Here is a 26,372-nt window from a genome sequence, read left to right as displayed (position 1 = left end):
GACTCTTGTAGTAGGGTGCTAGATGGAGTGAGGGCTAGGGCTAGGTTGTCAAGGGAGGGGACATATGTCCCACCTCCTGCAGGATCCAATCTCTAAAGTGCCCTTGTGAGTAATTATCTGTCCTCTGCTGGCCAATCTGTTCTCATATCAAGTCTGAGTCATTATACTGTGTACACAATACCCAGGTTCAGGGTCTCCCCATCCCTTACCTGGCCTTCTTGTTCACATCCCTGCTCCGCCCCTCAAGTCCCTAGAAGCCAAGCTGCATTAAAAAATAAAATAAAATAAAACTTTTCCGTCAACTTTGACCTAGTTTCCTGATCACAAAATTAAGAGGGAGGAGCCACTAACTGTTTGAACCGGTGAGAAATGGGGGAGGAATTCAGGTGAGAGTCTTTACAGCAATAGGGAAAGCAAATACCAGCAGACAGAAAGGAGCCAGAACAGCCTGAGACGGAGGGTGTTTGCCTACAGTGATGGCGCTGAGCTCAGACCCCAGCAGTATATAAGCTGGGCATTGTGACACACGCAGGCCTAGAACCCCAGGACCAGGAGGGTGGAGGCAAGAGGATGAGGAAGAAGGAGGAGGAAGAGGAGGAGAAAAAGGTCACCTGGGTAAAGATGCTGTGTGAGCCTGGTGTCCTGTGTTTGGTGGAGCCCTGGAATCACACAGAAGTGGAAGAGGAGAACCAGTCCCACAGCTGTCCCCGACCTCCACTGTGGCACGCACTCACACCCATATAAACGCACCAACGACCATTTTTTAAGTGAGGCAGGAAAGTAAGCAAATGCTCTACAGAGAATGAATGGTAAAGATAATTCCTTTCTTTTTAGTTTTCTGAGACAGGGTCTTTCTGTGTAGCCTTGGCTGTCCTGGACTCACTTTGTAGACCAGGCTGTCCTCGAACTCACAGAGATCTGCCTGCCTCTGCCTTGAGAGTGCTGGGATTACAGGTGTGTGCCACCACGCCCTGCTTAAGGATTTCTTTTTTCAATTTCGCTTTCTGTTCAATTCAGTGTTCACAGGCTTTTTGTGGGTTTGGTTTGTTTAGGGGACACAGTTCTTGGTAAGCAGCCCTAGCAGACCTGTTGGTACTTGTGGCCAAGGCTGCCTTGAATTCTCAGCAGTCTGTGTGCCTCAGCTTCCCCAGTGCTGAGTTTTATGTGTATGCTCCCACAGCAAGCTTCTCCTCAGTACCTAGCACAGTGCTTCAGGGACTGCACTTGTATGTAGCGAGCTAAAGGAAAGCTCATTAAAATCAGGAAGAACTGTAGGATGTATTCTGCCGTCTGTTTCTCCCGGGTGTGACTTCTTCCTGAACAGAACAATTTCAGTCAGCAGAGAAATGATTTACCAGTCATCAATACCCTGTAAGAAAAAGAAAATGTCCAAACGGGTCCCCAAGGAATAAGGCTAAGTAGTCAACAAACGCTGAATTCTAGTTGTAAGAACTATAGAGAGCCAGCTGGTGGTGGCGCACACCTTTAATCACAGCACTTAGTGGGCAAAGGCAAGCAGATCTCTGTGAGTTCGAGGCCAGCCTGGTCTACAGAGTGAGTCAGCCAGGGCTACACAGAGAAACCTTGTCTCGAAGAAGATTAACAAAACAAAAACCAACTATAATGAAAGAAAACTCTAGCTGCTGCTAAAACATCTAATACCCATCACTAAAATCCTAAGACCAGGATAGTTATTCTTTTTAGCATATAAACCAGGATTATATTGAGGTAAACCTCTACAACAAAAACCAAGTTATGAAAGAGAATGTCTGTAAGGCATGGTGGTATAGACTTCTAACCCCAGCCAGCGTCCAGGAAACTGGAAGGTTGGGGCTAGCCTGAGCTACAGAGAACCTGTCTCAAACTAAACAAAACCAAAATTTCATCCATCCCACCAAGCATCCTGTTTTGGGGTAGGGGGACTGAGGCCTCTGGCAGCCCTGGCCCTTCCTCATGCTTAGAAGTTACTGTGTGCTGAGCACTGCAGCACATCAGGAGAGCCATAGGCCAACACCAGCCCTGCTTCCCAGCTTCCTGTCTGAGTGAACACCCCCTAATTTCCTCTCACATCACTCTCTCCAAGAGTCCCTTCTCCCTAGATCCTCCTGCCTTTGTGTAAATAAAAGATGCTCATTTGAGCCTAGCATGGTGATGGTGGTGGTCTACGCCTTTAATTCCAGCACTCGGGAGGCAGAGGCAGGAGGCCCAATGTGAGTTCGAGGCCAGCCTGGTCTACAAAGTGAGTCCAGGACAGCCAAGGCTACACAGAGACCCTGTCCCAAAAAAACAAAAGTAACAAAAGAAAAAGCTACTCACTTGCATTAAAAAATAATAAAGGAATAAAAAGGAAGCTTACCCTCTCCCTTCCAAACCCCCTCAAAAAGCTGTTTCCTTAGAATTCTTCAAACTGAGCGTGGAGAACTGGTGCGGTGGCTCAGTGGGCAAGGGTGCTTGCTGCAGAGCCTGAGGACCTGGCTTCAGGGTCTCACATGGTGGGTGGTTCTAAGCTCCATATCCCCACCTGCTAGACCGATCAAAGCTCAACATTATCCTTAGCTGAGGGAGCCTAAAGGAACTTGGTGATTAACTCTGGATGTGGCTAATTAGATTCCATCACCAGGGCCCACTGATTCTTTAGTCTGAACAGAAACCAAGCCATGGGGTGGATCGATTCCCACATCGCTCTTGTGTCTACAGGGATTGCTCTCTCCAAGGAGTTTTCAGCAGTGTGAAGCTGGCAGAAGCTCTTCCATACCTACTTTCTAGTAACTTCTCTAATGTCATTTTCAGACAAGGAAAAAAAACATGGTTTTTTGCCATTAAAAAAAAACTTTATTTTTATTTTTTACAAAGAATATCCCCACGTTGGGGTGAAAATATATTTGGATAAGTACAAAATATAGTTTTTATCATACAAAAGATACACAAAATACAAAAACAACGAACCCACCATACTTTCCGGCTACATAGGTCTCAGTGCACTGACATAGGACACTGAGCAAAGTGCTATGACTGAGAGTGACTTTTCAAAGCGCTAGTGGCCACAGTGAAAGCTGTTAGGAGCACTTTCTCCTACCACAGGGCAGAAAATGGGTCTGGGGCGGGGGCAGGGGGCTCCTGTGAAAACCTGCAATTCACATCATCTGGAGGCCTCGATCAGTGTTGGAGCATCTCAATGCATTGTCACCCAGGGCACGACCACCAGCCGCAACCCTTAATGAGCTTAGTGTCAGAATTATAGAATTCTGCACACTGGGAGGAACTCTCAAAAATAACAACCAAGCTGGGCCTTTAACCTCAGCACTCGGGAGGCAGAGGCAGGTGGACCTCTGAGGCCAGCTTGGTCTGTCTACAGAGTTCTAGGATAGCCAGGGATACACATAGACCCTATCGCCGCCCCCCAATAACCCCTTTTCTGTATCATTGGGATTCACCCTTAACAGACACAGACTAGCAGAGCTATCTGTAATTAGACTGAAACAAAATTGACAGGAGCTAAATAAAGTGCTAAGAACATCACCTTAGAATCAACTCCAAGGAGTCACACAGAAATAGCAGACTCTCCCATCTGATTAAGTGTCGAACAAGAGAGCACAGTGCAATTGGCTATAAAATAGTTTTTATGGCCATTAGTGGGTGCAGCCACTACTGCTGTAAGTCCAGGCTAAAGTCACTTCGGCTCCGTAATTCACAGGTTTTCTTTTTTTTCTTTGTAAGGATATTTAAAAAGGGAACACTGATTTAGAAAACAAAAACACTCCTCTTGCAAATTTTTGGCCATGATATTTCTTTTTCTAATACATGAAATTGGCTCTCTGTCACCCATGGCACAGAAGTTCCTGGTTTGCTGTTATTTTTAACAACCATTAATTAATTCCCTTTGTTAAAAAAAGAAAAAAAAGAAAAAAACCCAAAACATTGGAAAGACCATGCCAGATCATTTATACCCTGACACAAAAACCACCATGTCTTCATTTCCAAGATCTGAGAAAATGGACCAGGTCTGAACTTTTCTAGAACGTTCTTACATCCACCCATCAGACACTCCTGTACCACACACATTGCGGGCACTGGCTGAGTCTGTACCACTTGAAGTCAGGGACGTGCCTGCTGATTACCACACCCCTGTTGTGGAGTCAGAGGCTGGGGTGGACCCATCCCCCACTGTAGAGACCAAGTGGCGTCCAAGCAGAGAGGCAGAAAGAAATGACAGTACAGATGCGTCTTTTCTCCCACAGGCTCACTGCACGTTGTTGTTGTTAAGGACGCAGGGATCCACCTGTGTGGGGGGGGGAGGGGGCAGAACAAGGAGACTATTTTAGTAAGAAGTAGAAAAACCACACATTTAGTAACCCTTCCTTCCTAGGACAAAATGTTGCCAATAAGAGAAGGGCAGTCCTCACCTCAGTGTATGTGGGTGGAGGCATGAACTGGAACTCAGGGGCGTACATGAAGATAGGGCTGTCTTGAGAACCGTCCACGTCATCCAGCAGCGGGGTGGTGGGACTCTCCAGCCGATGATCTTCAGGGATGATGTCCATGTAGCAAGGAGGAGCTGCAAAGAGAAAACAGGGGATCAGAAGTCCAGCTAAGAAAAACGCCGGGCCACCCCAATTTCACAAGCCCGAGCAGGCATAAAGGAAGAAAAGGTACGGAAGAAAAGGTACGGATGCCGCTTACCTTCTGGGGTGTCTGGGATGTTTAGATCTATCCAGCTCATCTCGGAGCTCGTCCGGCTGGCCATGCTGGATGTCCGGCTGCTCAGACCTGACCTGCTGCCAATCACTAGGGGCAGGTCAAGGATGACTTTCTTGGAGCCGGGGACACTGACGTAGATCTAGAAAGGAAGGTGGTGGTTTGTTACGGAATTTGGAAGGTAAGAACTGTTTCCCTGCAAGAACAAAGCCCGGCACACCCCAGCACTCACCAGCAAGGAATATTCAACTCGAAGGATGTTGCAGCCCAGGATCGACGGTCTGATCTTCTGCACACGTAGGCTCTTGCCACGCCACGATGCACAAGTCCCGGAGATGATGTGGTTGCCTCTGACGGAGGACAGCTTCTGAGTTAGCACTTTGGTCTGGCCGTTGGCAAGGTAAGTGTGTCGGGCCACAATTGCTGCCTTGGGGACCACGATTCGGGAACACGTGTTCTCAAAGTCCGCATGGATGGAGATGTCGTCACCTGGGATTAAAGGAGATGAGTGGAGAATGAGCCTCGGCCATCCTCGGCCTCCACCTCGTGACCTCCTGACAACCCACGCCTCTGGGCTACCCTGTCCAGTAATTTTAAGCTCTAGACTTTTACCTTCACAAAATCCTTTCCTGTCAATTCGGGCGGAGACGGACACGCGACCGTCCGGAATGAACATGCAGGAAACTTTCTTCTCCTTTTTGGCCGATACTGGCGCCTGTGAAGGAGGACACAAAGAGATATATTGAGATATTTCGATGTCCCAAGCCATCTAATTTATTATGCCTGACCAAGGAGAATAAAAGCTTAAAATAAACCTCACCATTAAGTCAGGCGTATTGACGTCCACTAGATCCATCACTTCGAAGTTCTTCTTTGCCTCTTGAGTCGGCTGGCTGGGTCGGTCAAGAAAAGCCTTTACCCAGTAGTCTACACAGCCATATTTTCCTTTGAAGGATGTTCCCAGGGGCCTGTGTCAAAATAATAATATTTTTTTTTTCTTTAATGCTAAGAATTTTAAGGAATTAGTAGAGGGCGAAGGCTTTTTAGCAATCAAGAGCTCAAGGGTACCCACCCCTGAGGAAGCTCAAAGCCGAATTTGTACTCGTATTTGTTTCCAGGTCTCAGAATCACCATCTCGTTCTCACCTGCAGAGAAACAAAGGCATCTGTGAGGAGTGCTGGGGCAGCAGACACGGTTATTTTTACTTCCACTTTCATCTCTTACACTGTGGAATTAAAGATTCCAGGGCATTTTCTCGCACAACAGTTGTAAAGCCCACAGTACTAAAAGGCTCACCCAGCACAGTTGCCCCGTGGATCCAGTATAGACCGGGAATACATTCATCTTTAAGTAACTAAGGCAACACCTTCAGGGTGAACAGAAACTAGTCAAATCACCGGGAAGGGGGGGGGGGGGGGGGGTAGAGAGAGAGGGTAGTGAAAGACTTGCTTATTAAAACGTAACACAGTTCTCATCATTCAAAGGGACCGCTCAAAGCATTTGGTGGAGGTCCACTGCCTGCCCTTTATAAAGCTCCCCAGTAACCACCTGCAAAGCACAGCTAAGTACCTGTGGGCTGGTCTTCAAGGAGAAGCGTGTCTTCATAGCGCAGGTAGTCCAAGGTCTGCTTGCACTGCTGGGACCCCTGCATCCACAGGACCTTGGCCACGCCGCAAGCCAGGACCCTGACGGCTTTGACTCGAGTCACCTCACACACTTCCACTATCACCCGGCCGGCCACCTTCTCCCCGCTCCCGTACACCTTCTCCGGGTCGTTGAAGACCACCTCAAAAGACTTGATCTTCTTGAACATCACCATGACTGAGCCGAGTGGGTCGAAGATAAACGGAACCCGTAGAGAGGGGGAAAAATTAAAACTCTTTAAGACCCCCTTCACAGCAAATTTAAAAACAGTTCACGCTGCAAGGCAGACGGAGCTTGAAAGCCTAAATGAAGCAGCTCGCTCAAACAAACTCTTTAACTAGTCTCCAAAAGGTGCCTGGAAGTTTCAGGCGTCCGGCTGTGCCAAAGGCGCTCAGGAGAAAGCAAGCTGCACCAGCTGTGCTCGCTCCAGCAGCGGGAGGACCGCTAGCAAAACCCGGTAAGTCGGAGTGTCAAGCGGGAGCCGGAAACGGCTTTATATAGCCGCCCGGCTGCGGCTCCACGCGAGCGCCGGCCCGGAGGCTCGTGCAGCCCTCGTGCACAGCTCCCCCATTGGCTGCCTGGCCCTTGTTTACCAGGCCTCCGACCAATCAGCGGTGCCGCGGGGGCGCGTGGACACGGTGTGCTCCCAGCCGGGAGAGCGCTGCTTGTGTGGGTGCGCTGCCGTGCCAGGAGGAGGGGCGGGGCCCGGGGATGTACCCCGCGACCCTGAACCCCATCCAGCGACTCCTCCTGGGGGCCGGGTTGTTTGGGTGTGTGTTATGTTCAGTTTTTTTTTTTTTTTTTTTTTTTCTTTCCCGTTTTCTTTTTTTAGGTGAAAGGAAAATGTGCTTAGGAGGGGATTTCATGCTCGGTCCTAGCCAGCCAGTTTCATTTCGAGGTGACTGATACTTCCTGGCTCGCAAGTTCGCAAGTCTGTGAAAAACAATCCCATTGCCCCAAGGGTACTTCAGCTGTGTTAGTGAGAAAGAGCCCACCCTGTGTCCTCCTACTGCACGTCTGGTATTGACGGATAAAGCGCCTTTGTCTCTCCAGAGGAGAGTTTGTCAGATATTTTAAGACTGCTTTCCGTCCTCCCTGGGGAAGCCGGTTTGGTGTGTCCCCTTCCTTTCAGGCCCCTGTCACCCATTCTTTTCTGTGTTCTCTGGAACGGAAGCTGCGAGGGAGTGCTCACATCCTGTTGCTTATCCCCTCATCTCTTCAGTGTACCTGCGAAGTTGGGGAACACGTTGTATATGTTCCCTCATTTACCTCACTGCAGTGAGGTGTGTACTTGACACCGATCTCTCCCTCCCGCCGTCCCTGCTTCTCCAGGAAACCGGGGTGGGGTGGGGGGCTGCAAACAAAAAAGAAAGAAAATGATCTATCACTCCACTTTGTTCCCGAGTTCCTGCCGCGTGCGTGCGTGCATGCGTGTGTGTGTGTGTGTGTGTGTGTGTGTGTGTGTGTGTGTGTGTGTGTGGTTCATCCTCTCTCCAAACTTACCAAATGAAACGCACATCCCTAAGCCTGTTGCTGCACCAGGGCGCAAGCTGTATCGGTTTCACTTGGCTATCTGGGCAAACCTTGCTGAGTGAAGGATACCTCAGGAGCTGACTCGAGAAATAACTCAGGAAGTAAGCTCTGCTAAGAAACCCTGTGTGCAGAAGAGGGACACCCACACCCCGCCTTGCCTTTGGGCCCCAGACTCCTTCCACATTCTGGCAGAGTAATTAGGAGATTGCTGCCTTGCTCCTGCTCCTGGTAAATAAAGACAATAGCCAGCCCCAGGCTTAAGACGAAGTAAGAAGACTTTTGCATAAATAAAAATTCTGCCTTCTGCACAATTAGAAGCCTGTTCTCTGCTGTTGATAAACAAGCCCCCCCACGTGCCCCCTCACATGCCTTAACTAGGCTGACACCCTAAGGCTAACAAGTTACAACTCAACTTTAATCTTAAGCAAGCTGGGAGCTGAACGGCACAGGGTTGGAAAACACAACACCAAAGCCTAGGAACACGTTGATCCTTAGGGTGTGTGTGTTTGTTCCAGAAAGTTCGCTAACTAGGCTTGAGGTGTTTTCCGATGACAAACAGTATTGATCAAGAACAATAGAGGTGCTTGGTGTGGTAGTGCAATCCCAGTACCCAGGAGGCAGAGGCAGGCGGATTGTTGTGAGTTCGAGCCCAGCCTGGTCTACAAAGTGAGTCCAGGACAGCCAAGCCTACACAGAGAAACCCTGTCTCTGAAAACAAAACAAAACAAACAAACAAAAAACCAAAAACAAGAGAGCTAGGACTCTCTCCCTAATTAGTTCCAAACTGTAGCAGGCATCTGAGAAAAATCATAGCTTGGTGGTATAAAACATTAAATGTTTACCAAAAGCACATATATCAATAGTGTTAGTGTGATATGCAGCAACATAAGATTTAATTACTTTGTTGTGTGTATGGGTGTTTTTGCCACATGTGTGCCTGCTGCAGGTAGAGACCAGAAGAAGGGCTCAGATGCCCTGGAACTGGAGTTATCCCGCTGTAAGCCGCCGTTTTGGGACTGGAACCCACTTTGTCTAATTCTATCAACTACCAAGCCATCTCTTCAGCCTCAGCTGATTTGAGGAGAACCAGGCAGAGTCCACACAGTAGGAGAAAACCAACTAGGACCTCCACCCCCTACACCCTACCCTCCACCCCACTAACTCACTCCCTGAGACACACAAAATAAATTAAATGTAAAAAGTTGTTATTGTTTAAGATTTGAGGCAATCAGAGGAAAGGAATAGTGGTGGCTGCTGATAGGTCAGAGGGCGCTGACTGGGACATCCCGGAGGCAGGGCAAGGCTGTTTATAGAGTACTGAATGTTTTAATCTAAACAATCCTGTGGACAGTTGTGTCTTGTTCCCTGCGTGACTGTCTTTTCTTCTCGCTTTGCAGCACTCAGCGCAGACCACTTGTTTGTTCTGTTAGGCCAGAAATCTGTTTAACTTTGGCAGCAGCAGCTGCTTCCTGGGCCTAGAGCCAAGGCATGTTCTGAATTGGCTGCCTCCTGGAGAGAGTTGTTTATAACCTTTCACCTGGTATTCTGATAACAATCTGTCCCTCCTCTCTCTCTCTCTCTCTCTCTCTCTCTCTCTCTCTCTCTCTCTCTCACACACACACACACACACACCACACATACACGCACGTACACTCACACTCACACATTCACATAACACATGCAAGGACACTCACACACCACACACATATTCACATATGAATGCAAGCACACACACATCTCTCTCTCACACACACACACACCATACATACACACATGTACAGGCACACTCACACATTCAAATAATGCATACAAGGACACACATCACACACACATTCACATATGAATGTAAGCACATACACACCTCTCTCTGTCTCTCTGTCTTTGTCTCTCTCTCTCTCTCTCTCTCTCTCCTCAGTTCTTGGGTGAAAGAAAGGAGAAAGTCTTATAAACACCTGACCTACAAACAGTGCAAATGCTTTTGGAGACAGAGACAGGCACAGAAGTGCCAAGGAGGGGCAGAAACGCAGAGCTTGGCTCAGGACTTTGCAAGTCAGGTCATTGACTGCTTGACCCTTTGGCGCCTTCTCCGTCCCTGTGTCAGGAGGACCCAGTAGCCAAGGCTAGCAGCCCTGTGGGCAGGAGACAAGGCCATGAGTACATTTTGTTTTTCTTTCACCTCTGACCTTGCCGATGTTAGGGCTGTCAAGACTCAGCTGGGAATGCAAAGCAACTTGTTTTCTTAATCACTGCCAGGGCCCTGGCTCTGTAAAGTTGTCTTTTTTTTTTTTTTTTTTTTTTTTTTTTTAATATTTTATTTAATTTTTTAAATGTATGTGCATTGGTGTGAGGGTGTCAGATCTTAGAGTTACAGACAGTTGTGAGCTGCCATGTGGGTGCTGGGAATTGAACCCAAGTCCTTTGGAAGAGCAGGCAGTGCTCTTAACCACTGAGCCATCGCTCCAGCCCCTGTAAAGCTGTCTTTTCCCTCATCCACCCACTTCTTTCTTGTTTTTTTCCCTAAGGAATGTTAGTTTAGAGGAGGGAAATGTTAAATGAATCTGTGGGATTTGAGACTGCCCAGTTGTGTGCATGACTCCAAGCCACAGATAAATGAAAACTGCCTAAATAATGATATCTTAAGACTTCAACGGGACTTTTTTTTTTTTTTTTAAGTAAACCTGGGTCCTTTGTGATGACAGTAAGTGCCACTGAGCTGGCTCTCCTGCCCGTTGGCCTCTTTCTTTGCTTTTCACCTCGGGCATCTGTGCATCACCCTTTTGTAAATAATATTAACGCTGTAGGCAGCAGGGACGCCGGAAAGACTGCGCTTTTCTCAGGATCTGGGTTCCGTTCCCGCACTCACAATGGAACCTCACTACCATCTGTAGCTTCAGCTGCAGAGCAGCCGACCCGCTTCTGGCTCCCTGCACACACACGGTGCACAGACATCCATGTAGGCAAAACACCTATACATAACATAAAAGCAATAAATCTAGAAACAAAAAACAGACCAACCACAAAACCAGGGCCTGGTGATGCAGTTCCACCCTGGGACGAAGGACGCCCTAGTTTTGGCCAGCCCTCAAGAGGTGAAGGCAGAAGAAGGGTCACACCAGGCACATGCCCTGATCCCAGCACTCAGGGGGCAGAAGCGAGCTGATTGGTGAGTTTTGAGGCCAGCCTGGTCTACAAAGTGAGTTCCAGGACAGCCAAGGCTACACAGAGAGACCCTGTCTCAAACAAACAAATAAACAAAAAATCAGAAGCTCAAGGTGCAGCTAACTTAAGCTACAGTCTAAGATCAAACAGAAAAGTGCTCTACTGTGTTACTAGCCTGTCTCCAGCATCTCAAATTCAACTTATCCAGTACTGAATATACACCCACCTTCATCCCCTTTAAAAAAAAAAAAAATGAGAGGGTGGCTGGAGAGGGACCCGGGGCCTGATGTACCTAGCCTGGCCTTGATTTCCTGATCCTATGTCGACCGTCCAAGTACATCCATACCCACTTTAGATTTCTTAATAAATTATTGGCTAATACCCGCACTATAATCTATAGCTTACAACTGGATTACTCCAACAGAATTTTTTTTTCCTGCCTGCTCCTGTGATTATTCAAAATCCTGTGCTTACCGAATCCCACTCAAAAAACCCTGTCCATCCTGACATTTAAGTGCTCCACAGCGTGGCCTCAGCCAAACTTGCCCGTTTTGCTCCCAGTACTTCCTGGTCTATGTACCCTGCTCTCCAGCCAAACCTGAGCACTCGGCGTTCCCCTAACCCTCTTCTTCCTCTGTGAAGTCATTGCTTACGATTTTCTCGCTCTCTCTACCTGGAACGGCTGCTTTCTCGATTCAGCCCCGGCACTTGAAATCCCAAACCCCACCTGCCGCAGACAGCCAAATGACATTCCTCTCTGAGGTCTTGGTGTCAAGCCCTCTCATTTTTTGCCTTCTAACTAAATACTATGTTATTATTATGTTTAAACGACTCCCTAGCGTGTTGTTTATGTTTCTCGGGTGCATTCTCAGTTAAGTTGCTTTTTCTTCATGCATAATGGGGTTTCTAGCTTTTTGTTTGGTCGGTTGGATTTTTGGTTTTGTTTGTTTTGGTTTTTCGAGACAGGGTTTTTCTGTGTAGCCTTGGCCATCCTGGACTCACTTTGTAGACCAGGCCGGCCTGGAACTCACAGCAATCGGCCTACCTCTGCCTCCCGAGTGCTGGGATTAAAGGCGTGCTGGCTCCCTTTTGTAGCTTTGCATTCTACCCAGCCCCCATCAGAGTGCAGCTCCCAGGGCGAGCAGAGGTTGAGCTGGTGGACTGGAGGGCTCTCTAAAGGAGAGTGTGCTGAAACTTGGGACCTAGTGTTGTTTCATACCTATGTTGCCTTTTATTTCCCCACCGCTGTCCCACCCTTTTGTTGTTGTTGTCATTATTGTTAGATTTTTAAGCCTCAATTCCAGTTATTCCCTCCTCAAAATCTATGGATGGATCAGTTATGTTTCAGGCAAGGGTGAAGGCGGTGAGGTGTTTTTCAACTGGACTGTGTTGATGTAACCACTCCAGGGAGACGGGACACCGTGTCCTTAGCCTTTTCTGAAAACTTGTCCTTTTCTGAGAAAGGCTTTCTTCACTATGAGCTCAGGAATCCAGTTGGCTCAGCCCTGCCACCCAGCGGGTTGTTACATGCATTAACAAGATCATCCGGCTAAGAATTGTCACAAATGCATGCGCCTCTGTGGTGGCCTGACTCTTGGTCTAGAACATTCTGATGAATGGTGGAGACGATTCTTGATCGTGAGGGAAAGGAATAGATGAGGAAAACGTAGTGTTTGTGACAGGGAAGAAATCATATAGTAAAGCAGTTTTCCGTCTCTTTTATCAGGGTGACAATTGGCAGTACTTTCTTTCTTAGCTTGTGTTTAAAAAAAAAGAAAAAAGAAAAGAAAAAGAAAAAAGAAAAAAGAAAAAAAGGCAGGCATTGTGGCACAGGCCTGTAATCCCAGCACTCAGGGAGGCAGAGGCAGGACAGCCAGGGCTATACAGGAAAACTCTGTCTAAAAAAAAAAAGAGATGGCTCAGGGGTTGCGAGCACTGACTGCTCTTCAGGAGAGAACCCCAGTTCAATTCCCAGCTTACAACTGTCTGGAATCCAGTTTCAAGTGATCTGACACCCTCACACAGATGTACATGCAGGCAAAACACCAATGCACATAAAATAAAAATAAATAATTTTTTAAATTAGCTGCAAGCCAGGGAGTGGAGGCGCAGGAAGCAGAGGCAGATGGGTATCTGTAAATTCTAGGCCAGCCTGATCTACATGAGACTCTGCTAGCCTGGTCTACATGAGACCCTGCTTCAGAGCAAAAATTGCAAAACAGTTGATTCTTATTCGGAGGTGGGCCGATTATGCCCCCAAGAAAAGACTATTGGGGGCTGGGGAGATGGCTCAGAGGTTAGGAGCGCTGACTGCTCTTCCAGAGGTCCTGAGTTCAATTCCCAGCAACCACGTGATGGCTCACAACCATCTACTTTGTGCTCTCACGCCCTCTTCTGGCCCGCAGGTGTACATACAAGCAGAGCATTGTATACATAATAACGAAAAGACCATTATGGTTTACAGGACATAAGTTGTCTGTGGTTACTCATGGCTTGCCCCCACATTATCTAGTGTATGGTTCAAATGTCCTTCCACTAGTGCCTCTCTGGTCCTTTGTAGCATCTTGTGACTTCTGCAAAGGGACTTAATGGCGCCCTGGTGCCTCAGCAGCCCTGCTAAGTGTCTCCTGTGCACATGAAGATCGACTGCCAACTTCGTAGTGTCTGTCTCTTGTCACTAAATGGAGCTCCTCAAAGGTGCAGACCATTTAGGGACTTGAGAAGCCTTAAAGGAGGGTGTGGTCCCTGTGTCGGGAGGCTGAGGAAGGAACTTTGCTAGAAGTTCAGGACAGCTTGGGACAGAGTGTTAAAACAGAATTCTAGCACATGCAGGGGCACATGCCTGTAATCCCAGCACTTGGGAGGCAGAGGCAGGCGGATTGCTATGAGTTCGAGGACAGCCTGGTCTACAGAGTGAGTCCAGGACAGCCAAGGCTACACAGAAAAACCTGTTTCGAAAAAAAACAAAGCAAAACAAACAAACAAACAAACAAAAAAACCCAACAACCAAAGAAACAAACAAAAACAAGCAAACAAAAAGAAATTCTAAAGACAGATTGAGGAGGCTCCGTCGGTATAGCACTGCCTAGATGCGTGAAGCTCTGGGTTTAATCTCCAACGCCAAAGTCGGCCTGTTGGCACAAGCCTGTCATCCCAGCGCCTGGAGAAGGGAAGCAATGGATTGGAGGCTCCAGGGCTTCCTCTGAGTTCTAGGACATCCTGGACCACAAAGGATGCCACCTCAAAAAAAAAAAAATCCATAAAATATTTTAGCTTCCACATTCTATCCCGACCAGCTAATGTAACTTAGGCTGGCTTTGAACAAGAGGCGCTCACCCTGCCTCCACCTCTCAGCCACTGTAATTACAGGTATAAGGCACAGTTTTCTAAATTTAAACATAGCGGTGGTTCTCAGCCTCCCAACGCTGCTACCCTTCAATATGGCTCCTTATGTCGTGGTGACCCCCCCCCATAAAATTTTTGTTGTTACTTCACAACTGTAATTTTTCTACTGTTAGGAGTCATAATGTAAATACCTGTTTTTTCGGTGGCCTTAGGCGACCCCTGTGGAAGGGTCATTAGCTAACCGAGGGGGTCGGGACCCACAGGTTGAGAACTGCTGGCACAGAGGCCATTGTCTGTAGATTTGGCTGTGGCAGGACAGTGCCTTTCTTCACAAAGAGAAAACAAAAGCACAGACGTGATCTCTTTCTGTTTCAGATGATTTAATTTTTAGCAAAGGGCCTTTCAGATCTTGTCTAGAGTGGGGTGAAGTGGAAGAGAAAATGGAGAGACTAATTAATGTAAATGTTTTTTGTTTTCAAAGACAGGGTTTCCTCTGTGTAGCCTTGACTCTCCTGGACTCACTCTGCAGACCAGGCTGGCCTCAAACTCACAGCGATCCGCCTGCCTCTGCCATCTGCTGGCCTGCATCGTAATTGCATTCACATTCGGGTCCATAAAACGACACTCAAGACATACACATAATTTAAAGAAAACATCTTTTTAAAAACAATTTTTTGTTGTTGTTGTTTCTTAAGACAGGGTTTTTCTGTGTAGCCTTGGCTGTACTGGACTCACGCTGTAGAGCAGGCTGGCCTCGAACTCACAAAGAACTCCTGCCTCTGCCTCCTGAGTGCTGGGATTAAAGGCATGTACCACCACACCCAGTTTAAAATTAGTTTTTAAATCATCAAGATAAATATAAAAATGTTGGGCTGGAGAGATGGCTCAGAGGTTAAGAGCGCTATCTGCTCTTCCAGAGGTCCTGAGTTCAGTTCCCAGCAACCACTTGGTGGCTCACAACCATCTATAATGTGATCTGATGCCCTCTTCTGGCTTCCAGATGTACACGCAGGCAGAGCACTGTACACATAATATATAAATAAATAAATATATATGTTAAAAATAAAAATATTTATAAAATGACTTTATGTGCTCAAAAGTCAGCTACTGCCAAGCCTCTCTCCTGAGTACTTCTCAGCTCTCTGAATGAACTTCGTCTGGTGTCCTAATTGGCTTTCTATTGCTGTGAGGTAAACATCTTGACCAAGAGCAGCTTGGGAAGGAATGGGTTAATTTCAGCTTCTACTTATAGCCAGATGGAACCTGGAGGCAGGGACTGAGGCAGAGGCCATGGAGGGAAACTGCTGACTACCTGGCTCCCCATGGCTTGCTCAGCCTGCTTTCTTATAGCACCCAAGACCACCCGCCCAGGGCTGTCACCACCCACAATGGCATGAGTCCACCCACATCAACCACCAATCAAGGAACTGCCCTCTGACTGGCTTACAGGCCAATCTGATGGAGGCAGCTCTTACTTGAGGTTCTTCCTTCCGTTTGACTCTGGCTTCTGTCAAGTTGACAAGAACTGACCACTGTATCTGTTTGCTTTGATTTTGTTTTTTCTTTGTGGTGCTGGAGACAGGATAAGGCCTCATGCTTGAAATGCACCAAAAATGTATTTCTCTCGTTTCTTGATATTTCTGGTTTAATATGTTTTGTTTGGTTGGTTGTTTGTTTTTTGTTTTGTTTTAGACAGGGTCTCACTATGTGGCCCTGGCTAGCCTGGAGCTCAGAGAAAGCCTCCTGCCTTCTTCGTGCTGGGCTTAAAGGCATGTGCCCCCACACCTGGCTCCTAAGTTAATATGTTTTATTTCATATGTACATATATATTTTCATTTCCTTTTCTTTAGAAGACAGATCAGATCATCTTTTTTCTTTCTTTCTCTTTTATTTATTTATTTATTTATTTATTACATTTATTTTGTGGTGAATTTATTCCTGGGCTATAATTGCTTCGGTTTCCTCAAGGAAATCTTCTTCTGTGCAGCCTCCTCGTTAGTCTTAGAAACAGTTTGTTCCTTTTCCCTTCTCCCTCCCCCTCCCCCAGACAAGGTTTCTCTGTGTAGCTCTGGCTGTAGTCCAGGCTGGCCTTGAACTCACAGAGATTCACCTGCCTCTGCCTCCCGAGTGCTGGGAGTGAAGGCGTGCGGTTTGTCCTTTCCAGCAAGGGTCACCTCTAAGTGTCAGGGGGAGCTGACCTGTGGGTTAACATGGCTGCAAGTTCTAAAAGTGGCCTTGCTTGCTGGGTCCCATGAGTAGAGAGTGCACTGCCAGCCCCTTAAGTCGAGCGTCACCCTCTGCATTTCTAAGCTTGTGCAGCAAAAATTCAGCAGTGTTTTCAGCCACTGACTGGACAGGCCTCAAATGTAAGCAGAAAGCAGTTGGTTACCACCCCAAATAGCCACGCCAGTGTTGTATCAGCGGCTGCATCTCACCTGGAAAGTCAGTGTTGTAGACAGCATCCAGCACTGATGTCTTTTTTTTCCTCCCACAGTGGCCTGCCTTCCGACACTCTCAAAGCTAGAAGTTTCCTGATCAGTTCCAGACTGATTTCTCCATGCTCTACGGCCAGAACAAATGTGTGGTGTCTTTGGTACGCTGTGCAACCAGGGACAATGACAGTATTACCGGGCTGGGCTGAAAGTTCAACACTCTTTAGAAATTGATTTTTCTTGCTGGGTGGTGGTTGGCTGATGCCTTTAATCCTAGCCCTGGGTAGGCAGAGGCAGGTGGATCTCTCAGTTCAAGGCCAATCTGAGCTACAAAGAAAAAAAAAATCCCATAACAGCAAAAAAGAAAAAAAGGAAAGAAAAGAAATTAATTTGTTTTTTCAGTAGAGGTCCCCCAAGTCTTCTTTGAATCATTTTTTAGCCACTACTGCCACCTGCTGACCGTTTGTGAAGTGGACAGTCAGAACTATCAGTCACAGGGTTAAATACATGTATTTTTATATATTCAGGTTTTTTTGTTTAAAAAAAAAAAGAAAAAGAAAAAGAAAAACTAGTAGCCTCTTTGAGAATAATGCTCTGGAGAAAAGAAAATGGACCTGGTGATAACAGTAAAATAGTGATTATAGCCAGGCGAAGGCAGCAGGCGCCTTTAATCTCAGCACTGAGGAGGCAGAGGCAGGTGGATCTGTAAACTCAAGGCCAGCCTGGTCTACAAAGTGAGTTCCAGGATGGCCAGGGCTACACAGGGAGACCCTGTCTCAGAAGAAATAAAATAACTGAATGTCATATTTCATTTCTCTGCCATTACTTGATTTTTAGGTTTGTTTGAATGTCCATTTCTTTTATCCCATTCATCAGAGGAAGAAGAAAATGCTTTTTGTTTTTTGAGACAGGATTTCTCTGTCTATCCCCCCTTACTGTCCTAGAATGCACTCTCCAGAAATCTGGACTGGAACTCAAAAGATCTCCCTTCCTCTGCCTCCTGAGCACTATGATCAAAGGCGAGGGCCACCACCTTTAAATTGCAACTTGATTGAGGTGTGCTTGATTTGCAATAAGTTGCACACAGTGACAGGGTATAGCTCTATGGGTTTGATTTACAAGTCTATCAATGATCGCTGGTTCAAGGCCGGCCCAGTCTACGCAGTAAGTTCCAGAACAGCCAGGGCTGCATAGTGAGACCCTGTCTCAAAAAACAACAATATGTGTGTATGTATGTGTATATATTTGCCAATGGAGTGATTGCCGAGTATGTCACCACTCCCAAATGTTCTTCTTGCCTTCTCCCTCTCTCTGGCCATCTCTAAGCATTTGTTTGTCGTCTGTAACTGTATCTCAGTTTACATCTTCTGTTTTTATATAAATGGAAGAAAATATAATAGTATCCTCCCTGGCCGGGTGTGGTGGCGCACGTCTTAACCCCAGTACTCAGGAAGCAGAGGCAGGGAATTGAGTTCAGGACAGCCACACAGGGAAACCGTCTTTAAAAAAAACAACAACAAAAAGTCTCCTCTCCAGCCCAGGTGCCACTGAGTGTATGATCCTCCCAAACGCTGCAATTACAGACTTGTGCCAGCTTGCCAAGCCCTATTTAATGAACTTATTACTTGAGTCTAAGTTTCCAGTGCTGACCTTGAACTTGAGATCTTCCTGCCTCAGCCTCAAAAACAGATGGCCAGTTCTCAGCCCTGGTTTTGTTGCGGTTTGTCCCTTGAGTGCTAAAGGTCCTCACGGTGGCAGTGTTGAAGTGGTGGACTCAGGGGTGGACCTTAGTGGATAGTTTTTGATCAGTGGGAGCTCTGCTTTCAGGAGACACTGAGGCAGTTTTCAAGGACTCTGAGTTCTCACCAGAACAGCTTAGTATAAGAGATAGCCCACCCTGGAATTTGAAATTCTCTAGCTTCCTGCCTCTCCATGTCTTTTCCTCTCACGGTATGCTACCACTGCTGGGGTGCCATCTACCATAGCTTCCTCACTAGTGCCAAGCCAGTGCTGGTGCTCAGTTAAATACACCTCTTTTCTTTTTAAAGTTATCCAGTCTCAGGCACTTCATTACAGCAATAGAAAACAAGGCTGCGACAAGCTTCTTTCACTTTGCACTATTACGTTGAGATGTGGCCATGTGTCCCCAGAGTTTATTACTTCACTAACCTGGTCTACGCATTAAGCACAGATGAATTTCTTCCTCATTAAAACATTCCTTTCTGGAGGGGAGGGGGGGCTCCAGAAGCTAATAAAAGCTATGGGGCTTTAGCTTAGAAATTTCCAGATGCAGGCTGGAGAGATGGCTCGGTGGTTAAGAGCACCGACTGCTCTTCCAGAGGTCCTGAGTTCAATTCCCAGCAACCACATGGTAGCTCACAGCCATCTGTAATGAGATCTGATGTGCACGGTATACCTAATAAACAAAAAATATTAAAAAAGAAAAAGAAAAAGAAAAGATGCACAAAGCTCCTCCCAAGTATTATATGCACAGTAACAGTTGCTAGGGAAAGGAGGCTTGCTTTGTACAAGTGCCTGCAGGTTGTTCAAGGAACTCCAGGGATGCAGTTTTCACAAGTTGCCACCCATGGCGGAGGTGAGGGTCGGGGATTGGAGGGTGGGGTGGGTGGGGGAGGCTTTTCAGAGGTGTGGCAACCTCTGAGTACCCATGTTCTGGTCTGTGACCCCATTAAGTTCACTGTTTCACCCCAGCTGGATTTGGATGGAATCTTCTTTGCTCTGTCATTGGTGATCTATCTGGAAAGAACAGACATTGTTCACATCTCCCCAAGAAAAGTCACACACCACCAGGATTTGGCAGTTACCAGGAAAACTGTCTTCTGCAAGTTTGGGGTGGACACGTGATTCATTCTGTCTTTCCCCTCCTCCTCCTCCTCCTTCTCCTCTTCTTCTTCGAGACAGGGTCTCTCCGTGTAGCCTTGGCTGTCCTAGACTCACTCTGTAGACCAGGCTGGACTCGAACTCACAGCAATCCTCCTGCCTCTGCCTCCCAAGTGCTGAAATTAAAGGCGTGCGCCACCCCGCCAGCCTCTTCTTTGCTTCTGTAACAGAGTCTCGTGAATCCCAGCCTCATCCCCATGTAGCTGAGGATGACTTTGAACTTCTACTTCTTCTGCCTCTGACTCCTGAGTTCTGGCCTCTGAGGATTGCACCAGCATGTCATTTTATGCAGGGCTACGGACAGAACTCAGGGCTCATGCATGCTGATAGGCGTTTCACCAAGTGAGCTGCACCCCAACTCCTTTGTCTGTCTGTCTGTCTGTCTCTATCTACCTATTTTTCTTTCTATCATGATCTCTCTATCCCTCTCTCCCTCTCCCTAACCCTCTTCCCTCTCTCTTAAGGCTCTCACTACGGAGCCCTGACTGTTCTGGACCCCCTGTTTATCCATGTGGATAGAGTGGTCTGTCCTGGAGCTCGCTGTGAGCTCCATGCCCCTGCAGTCAGATTCCATGATGTCAAGATCACCTTTAAAAACGCCTGTTGGCGAGCATAGTGGCACACGCCTTTAATCCCAGCACTCAGGAGGCAGAGGCAGGCAGATAGATCACTGTGAGTTCGAGGCCAGCCTGGTCTACAAAGTGAGTCCAGGACAGCCAAGGCTACACAGAGAAACCCTGCCTCAAAAAACCAAACCAAACCAAAACCAAAACAAAAAAGCCGGGCGTGGTGGCACACGCCTTTAATCCCAGCACTTGGGAGGCAGAGGCAGGCAGATCGCTGTGAGTTCGAGGCCAGCCTGGTCTACAAAGTGAGTCCAGGATGGCCAAGGCTACACAGAGAAACTCTGTCTCGAAAAACAAACAAACAAACAAACAAAAAACCCAAAAAATAATAAATAAATAAAAATAAAATAAAATAAAATAAAAACCCCTGTCAAGGGGCCAGGAAAGCTTTGTTGAGGAAGCTCTTGCTTGCTGTGCAAGCATAAGGTCCTGAGTTTTGGTTCCCCTCCCCTCTCCTTCACTTAAAATGTTGGCCATGGAGCTAGAGAGACGGATCAGGAGTTGAGAGCACTCACTGTTCTCACAGAGGTGCTGAGTTTGATTTCTATCATCCCCAAGGCAGCCCACAAATATCTGTAACTTCAGACTCAGGGGATCCCCGGATGCTCGCTTTAGGCTTCCAAGGCCTCCAGGCATGCACACAGTGCACAGACACATACGCAGGCAAAACGCCTACACACATAAAACAAAAATAAATAAAGCTTAAAACAAAAAAGCTGGGTAAGGAGCACATTTAGCTCTTCCAGAGGGCAGTTCAGGAGACTGGCCGTGGCCTGTGACTCCAGTCCAGGAAGAGTCAACTAACCCATACTCACATGTACATACATGCACAGACACACACACACACACACACACACACACACACACACGGACGTAATTAAAAATAATAGAAATGGGGCTGGGCAGTGGTGGCCCATGCCTTTAATCCCAGCACTCAGGAAGCAGAGGCAGGTGGATAGCTGTGAGTTCAAGGCCAGCCTGGTCTACAAAGTGAGTCCAAGACAGCCAAGGCTACACAGAGAGACCCTGTCTCAAAAAACAAAACAAAACAAAAATAATAATAATAATAGAAACGAACCTTTTAAAAGGTCAAGTGACAGTCTCCATTCGGTTTCTATTGCTGTAATAAAAACACCACAATCCAAAACAACTTTAAAAGGAAAGGGTCTGTTTCCATTTACAATTTCCAGGTCACACTCTGTCACCAAGAGAGGGCAGGGCAGACACTCAGGGAGGAACCTAGAGGCCGGGGCTGAACAGAGGCCAAGGGCCACGGAGGCAGCCCAGGGCTGATGCCAAGGCCAGGGGCCACAGGGGCAGCCCAGGGCTGAGCAGAGGCCAGGGGCCACAGAGGCAGCCCAGGGCTGAGCGGAGGCCAGGGGCCACAGAGGCAGCCCAGGGCTGAGCGGAGGCCAGGGGCCACAGAGGCAGCCCAGGGCTGAGCGGAGGCCAGGGGCCACGGAAGTAGCTGCTGCTGTCTTACTATCCTGCTTTTCTCAGCTTGCTTTCTTTTTCTTTTGTTTGCTTTTCGAGACAGTTTCTCTGTGTAGCCATGGCTGTCCTAGACTCACTTTGTAGACCAGGCTGGCCTCGAACTCACAGCAATCCTCCTGCCTCTGGGTTCCGAGGGCTGGGATTAAAGGTATGCGCCACCACGTCAGGTTCTCAGCTTGCTTTCTTGTACAGCTCAGGATCACACAGCCCAGGGATGGCACCACCTGCAAATGGCCCTTCCCATTGACAAACAAAACTAAGTAAAGCAAAGCCCAGGACCTTGGGCATCACACACTTTTGATCTCAGCGCTCAGAGCATCAGAGGCAGGTGTAGCTCTGTGAGTTGGAGGCTAGCCTGGTCTACATAGTGCAACCTTGTCTCAAGACAAAACAAAACAAAGAAGCTGGACGTTAAAAAAAAGTTAGATTGAAAAGAGTGGGTGAGGGGCTTTGCAATGCTGAGTGGGTAAAGGCGCTTGCTGCCTAGTGCGAGGAACTCACTGTGGTCCCCAGAGCTCACATGATGGAAGGACAGAATGGATGCCAAGCTGCTCTCTGACCTCCACATGTAGACTGTGGCATGTGCTGGACACACATGGCCCTTTCCCATTAAGTAAGCAAACATTTGTTTTAAAAGCTGAACTGGTGAGCTGTGGTGGTGGTGGTGCAGGCCTTTAATCCCAGCACTCGGGAGGCAGAGGCAGGCGGATCTCGGTGAGTCTGAGGCCAGCCTGGTCTACAAAGTGAGTCCAGGACAGCCAGGGCTACACAGAGAAACCCTGTCTCGAAACAAACAAACAATGCTCCCCCCATCCCCCCAAAAAAGAAAAAATTATTTTGAGTTTGTAGTGGTTTGTTTGTTTTGTTTTAGGGGCTTTTGTTGCTTGGTTTTTGGTCTTTGTTTTAGACAGAGTCTCACTCTATAGCCCTAGGCTGGCCTCAGAGTATGCCTGCCTGTCTCCTACATGCTGGGATTGAAGATGCGGGCCACCAGTCACATGTGGGACCAGAGGTTGTTGACAGGTGTCTTTTCTCACTGGGTCACTCCCTTTTAAATTTTTTAACTCAAAATTTTGACTTTCAAAAATTTTTTAAAAAGCTTTATTCTATGGTATGGGTGTTTTGCCAGCATATATGCCTGTCTGCCCCTTGTTGTTAGTGGCCATGTGGGTGCTGAAGACTGCGCTGGGTCCTCTGAAAGAGCAACACCTGTTCTTAACTACTGAGCTTATTAATTACCATGCACACTATGGCATGCATATCTGGTAGGTCCCAGATATGGAGGTCAGAGGGCGCTCTTGCGCAGTCTCTTCTCTCCTTCCGCCTGTCAGTCTGGCCTGAGTGCTGTGTTTGCGGCCAAGCAGCTGTCATCCCGGGGAGATCGGCTGCAACACCTTGCAAAAGATCACCACAGCTGGGCTCCTCGCCGGCTCACACCACCACCCCTGCCGCAACCCCCCACACAGGGGAGCAGGGCAGGAGAGCTCGTCCGACTGCTCAGCTGCCACCTGGGGGCTCTGCACTTGGCCTGGGGGAGGGGCTGGAGCCTCTCGGCCTGGGAGTCGGGGACCCCTTTGGGGTCACATCTCAGATATTTACATTTTTATTCATAATGGCAGCAAAATTACAGTTATAAAGTAGAATGAAATAAATTTATAGTTGGGGGGTTGTTACCGCAACACAAAGAAGTGTATCTTAAAGGGTCCCAGCATGAGGAAGGTTGAGAATCGCTGGGCTAGAGTGTTATAAAGGGAAGATGGGGGAGGGGAGGCGCCGTTCTTCCAAGTGGCTTTGGGAAAGCCCTCATCCCTGCCGGGTAAGGTTTTCCAGGGATAAGGGGGGGCGGCGGCGTGGGGGGATGTCCACACCCCTGCACGTTAAGCATAAGTTACCTGTGCTTGTATAGTCCAGGGCAGGTCGGCAGACAGAAGCGCCATCCCAACAGTTCCCGCACCCGAGGGATAAAGTTCTTCTTTAAGCAAGAACTCCAATACAACGAGCTTTTTTTTTTTTTTCATGCAAATATGTTGGCAGGGCTGGGGATGCAGCTCAGCTGATGGAGTGCTAGTCTGACATGCACAAAGCCCGGAGTTCAGTGCCCAGGACTGGATAAATAGCATGATAGTGCAGGCCAGTCCCCATACTGTCTGTTAGTTAGGGTACAGCACTGGGTATAGTGTAAGTTAATGTACGGCATTGGGCATAGTACACACACACACACACACACACACACACACACACACACACACACTTGTCCTCATTCAAATAGATTATTTCCTAGATGAGCTAAAGGTTATTTCAGGAAACAAAGACTGTGCTTTGAGGGGATGGTCAGATTTGCTAGAGTCATCAGAGAAGCGATGAAAACTGCAGAAAAGCCCGGCATAGTGGTAATTCCATCACTTGGGAGTCAAGAAAGGGGCTCAGGAGGACAGTTATCCTGGGCTACATAGAGTTCCAAGCCAGGCTAGGCTAGGAGACCCTGTCTCAAAAGAGATTTCACAAAAAATGTTTGGAAGGACAGAACTGACAGGGTAATCGAGGGCTTATGCAGGTACTCAGGGGAGTGTTGTCAGGAAGGTGGGACTGGAAGAGAGAGAGAGAGAAGATGAAAGTATGTCAGGGAGAGTAATCCCCAGACCATGAAGTACCTGAAGGGCCATGGAGTACCTGAAGGACCATGGAGTACCTGAAGGGCTATGGAGTACCTGAAGGGCTATGGAGTACCTGAAGGACCATGGAGTACCTGAAGGACCATGGAGTACCTGAAGGGCTATGGAGTACCTGAAGGGCTATGGAGTACCTGAAGGACCATGAAGTACCTGAAGGACCATGGAGTACCTGAAGGACCATGGAGTACCTGAAGGACCATGGAGTACCTGAAGGGCTATGGAGTACCTGAAGGGCTATGGAGTAATGGTGACCTGAAGGACTATGGAGTACCTGAAGGATGTGGAGTACCTGAAGTAGACAGCTGAGATGCTAAGTGTGGAATCGTCATCTTTCCTACTTGGTTAGGAGCAGTGCTTATTTAGAGCAGCCCACATAGCACCCTCCTCTCCTAGTCTTTCCACTACAAACTGGATTGCTTTGGGCCTGTTTCCTAACACCTGCTATTTGGCTTCACATGAGAAGAGGGAGCTTTCGTGATGGCACCCAGTGCCTCCATTCCCCTCCTCTGCCCGGCTCTACAATCACAACGCTTTGTTGCCCTGTTTCCTCAGGAATATGGCAGAGTGGTTAAGAGTTACATTTTCGGATACAAACTGTGTCTGTTCAGTTTCTGACTCTGGCACTTACTAACTGTACGACGGTGGGAAAGATGTGCAGTCTTCCCGTATGTCAATTTCCTTATAGTAAAAGTAGGGGTACATTCTAGGGACAGTGCTTGCACAGCACACACAGGCCCAAGTTCATCCTCGATGCACAGAAACCCTAAAAGGACACCAAAATAGAGATAAGAGTTGTGTGTGTGTGTGTGTGTGTGTGTGTGTGTGTGTGTGTACAGACAGATGTGGAATAATAGATACAGATAAATGAATACTATCATTCTTAAAGAGTTATGAATAATAATTATCATTGCTTAGTTTAGTTTTTAGGAAGGAGGACTTAAGCAGGATTGCACATGGCCCAGGCTGGCCTTGAACTGTATTATAGCCAAAGATGACCTTGAACAACTCCTGACCCACTTCCATCTTCTGAGTGCTAGGATTACTGGAGTGTGCCACCACACTCAGCTAAAAGAGTTGTTGTTGTTGTTTTGCAGTGCTAGTGATCAAACTCAGGGTCCCTGTACACACTCGGCCAGTGCTCTATCACTAAGCCCCTAATGCATGTATATGCATATCTATGTATGTATGTGTGTGTGCAGCCTGAATGTATGTGTATTATGTAGGAGCCAGAGGAGGCCTGACGGTGTGCCAGGTCCCCTGGAGCTAGAGTTACATGTCCTTGTTAGCATCGTGGGTCCCAGGAACAGAGCCTGAGTCCTATACATGAGCATTAAATGCTCTCAGCTGCCGAGCCATCTCTCCAGCTCCATGCCTTTCCAATGTGTTTGTAACATTGCTATATTTGTTTAAAGCCTTGATAACATTGTCTGGCAGATTTTAGGCACTAAATAAATGTTTGTGCTCAGATTGGAAGTCCTTGACCCCACTCTCAAGGTAGTTTGTAATTCCTTACACCTGCCTGACCTTTGATCTCCTCCTTGCTCGCTGGGCACGTGAGCGTCACTGCTTCCCTCACTCCTCACGACTGTGGGGATAATTGCCCATGGTTCTCACTTCATGGAAAGCCCTGAACTGTTCAAATCCCATGGTTTGCAGTGCCGTCTCTGTGTCTTGCATCACTTCTCTGTACTCTGGTTCTTCCCATGTGACCCACCTGACCCATCGAATCCAGTGGCGAGTTACACACTCCTACACATATTTGCACTTTAACTCCAGCACTTGAGGAGTAAAGACAATGGGACCAGCGCTTCAAGGTCAGCCTGGGCTACATCAGGACTAATAAGCAGATGATGATGATGATGGTGATGAAG

General features: G+C 47.6%; 1 protein-coding gene across 1 annotated transcript; it reads right to left on the bottom strand.

The window, feature by feature from the left end:
• Positions 1 to 4,062: 4,062 nt before the first annotated feature.
• Txnip (thioredoxin interacting protein) lies at positions 4,063 to 6,561 on the bottom strand. Its single transcript, XM_051157735.1, has 8 exons — positions 6,265 to 6,561; positions 5,768 to 5,840; positions 5,516 to 5,663; positions 5,308 to 5,410; positions 4,928 to 5,184; positions 4,681 to 4,837; positions 4,404 to 4,555; positions 4,063 to 4,279 (listed from the first exon to the last, which is right to left on the bottom strand). Exons 1-8 carry the CDS (start codon positions 6,512 to 6,514, stop codon positions 4,241 to 4,243), a joined length of 1,179 nt encoding a protein of 392 aa, XP_051013692.1. The 5' UTR covers positions 6,515 to 6,561; the 3' UTR covers positions 4,063 to 4,240.
• Positions 6,562 to 26,372: the final 19,811 nt, after the last annotated feature.

Source organism: Acomys russatus, chromosome 15, assembly GCF_903995435.1.
Source record: "Acomys russatus chromosome 15, mAcoRus1.1, whole genome shotgun sequence".
NCBI classification, from domain to species: domain Eukaryota; kingdom Metazoa; phylum Chordata; class Mammalia; order Rodentia; family Muridae; genus Acomys; species Acomys russatus.
The sequence above is the reverse complement of the archived record's forward strand: the minus strand, read 5'-3'. Positions and strand labels throughout refer to the sequence as shown.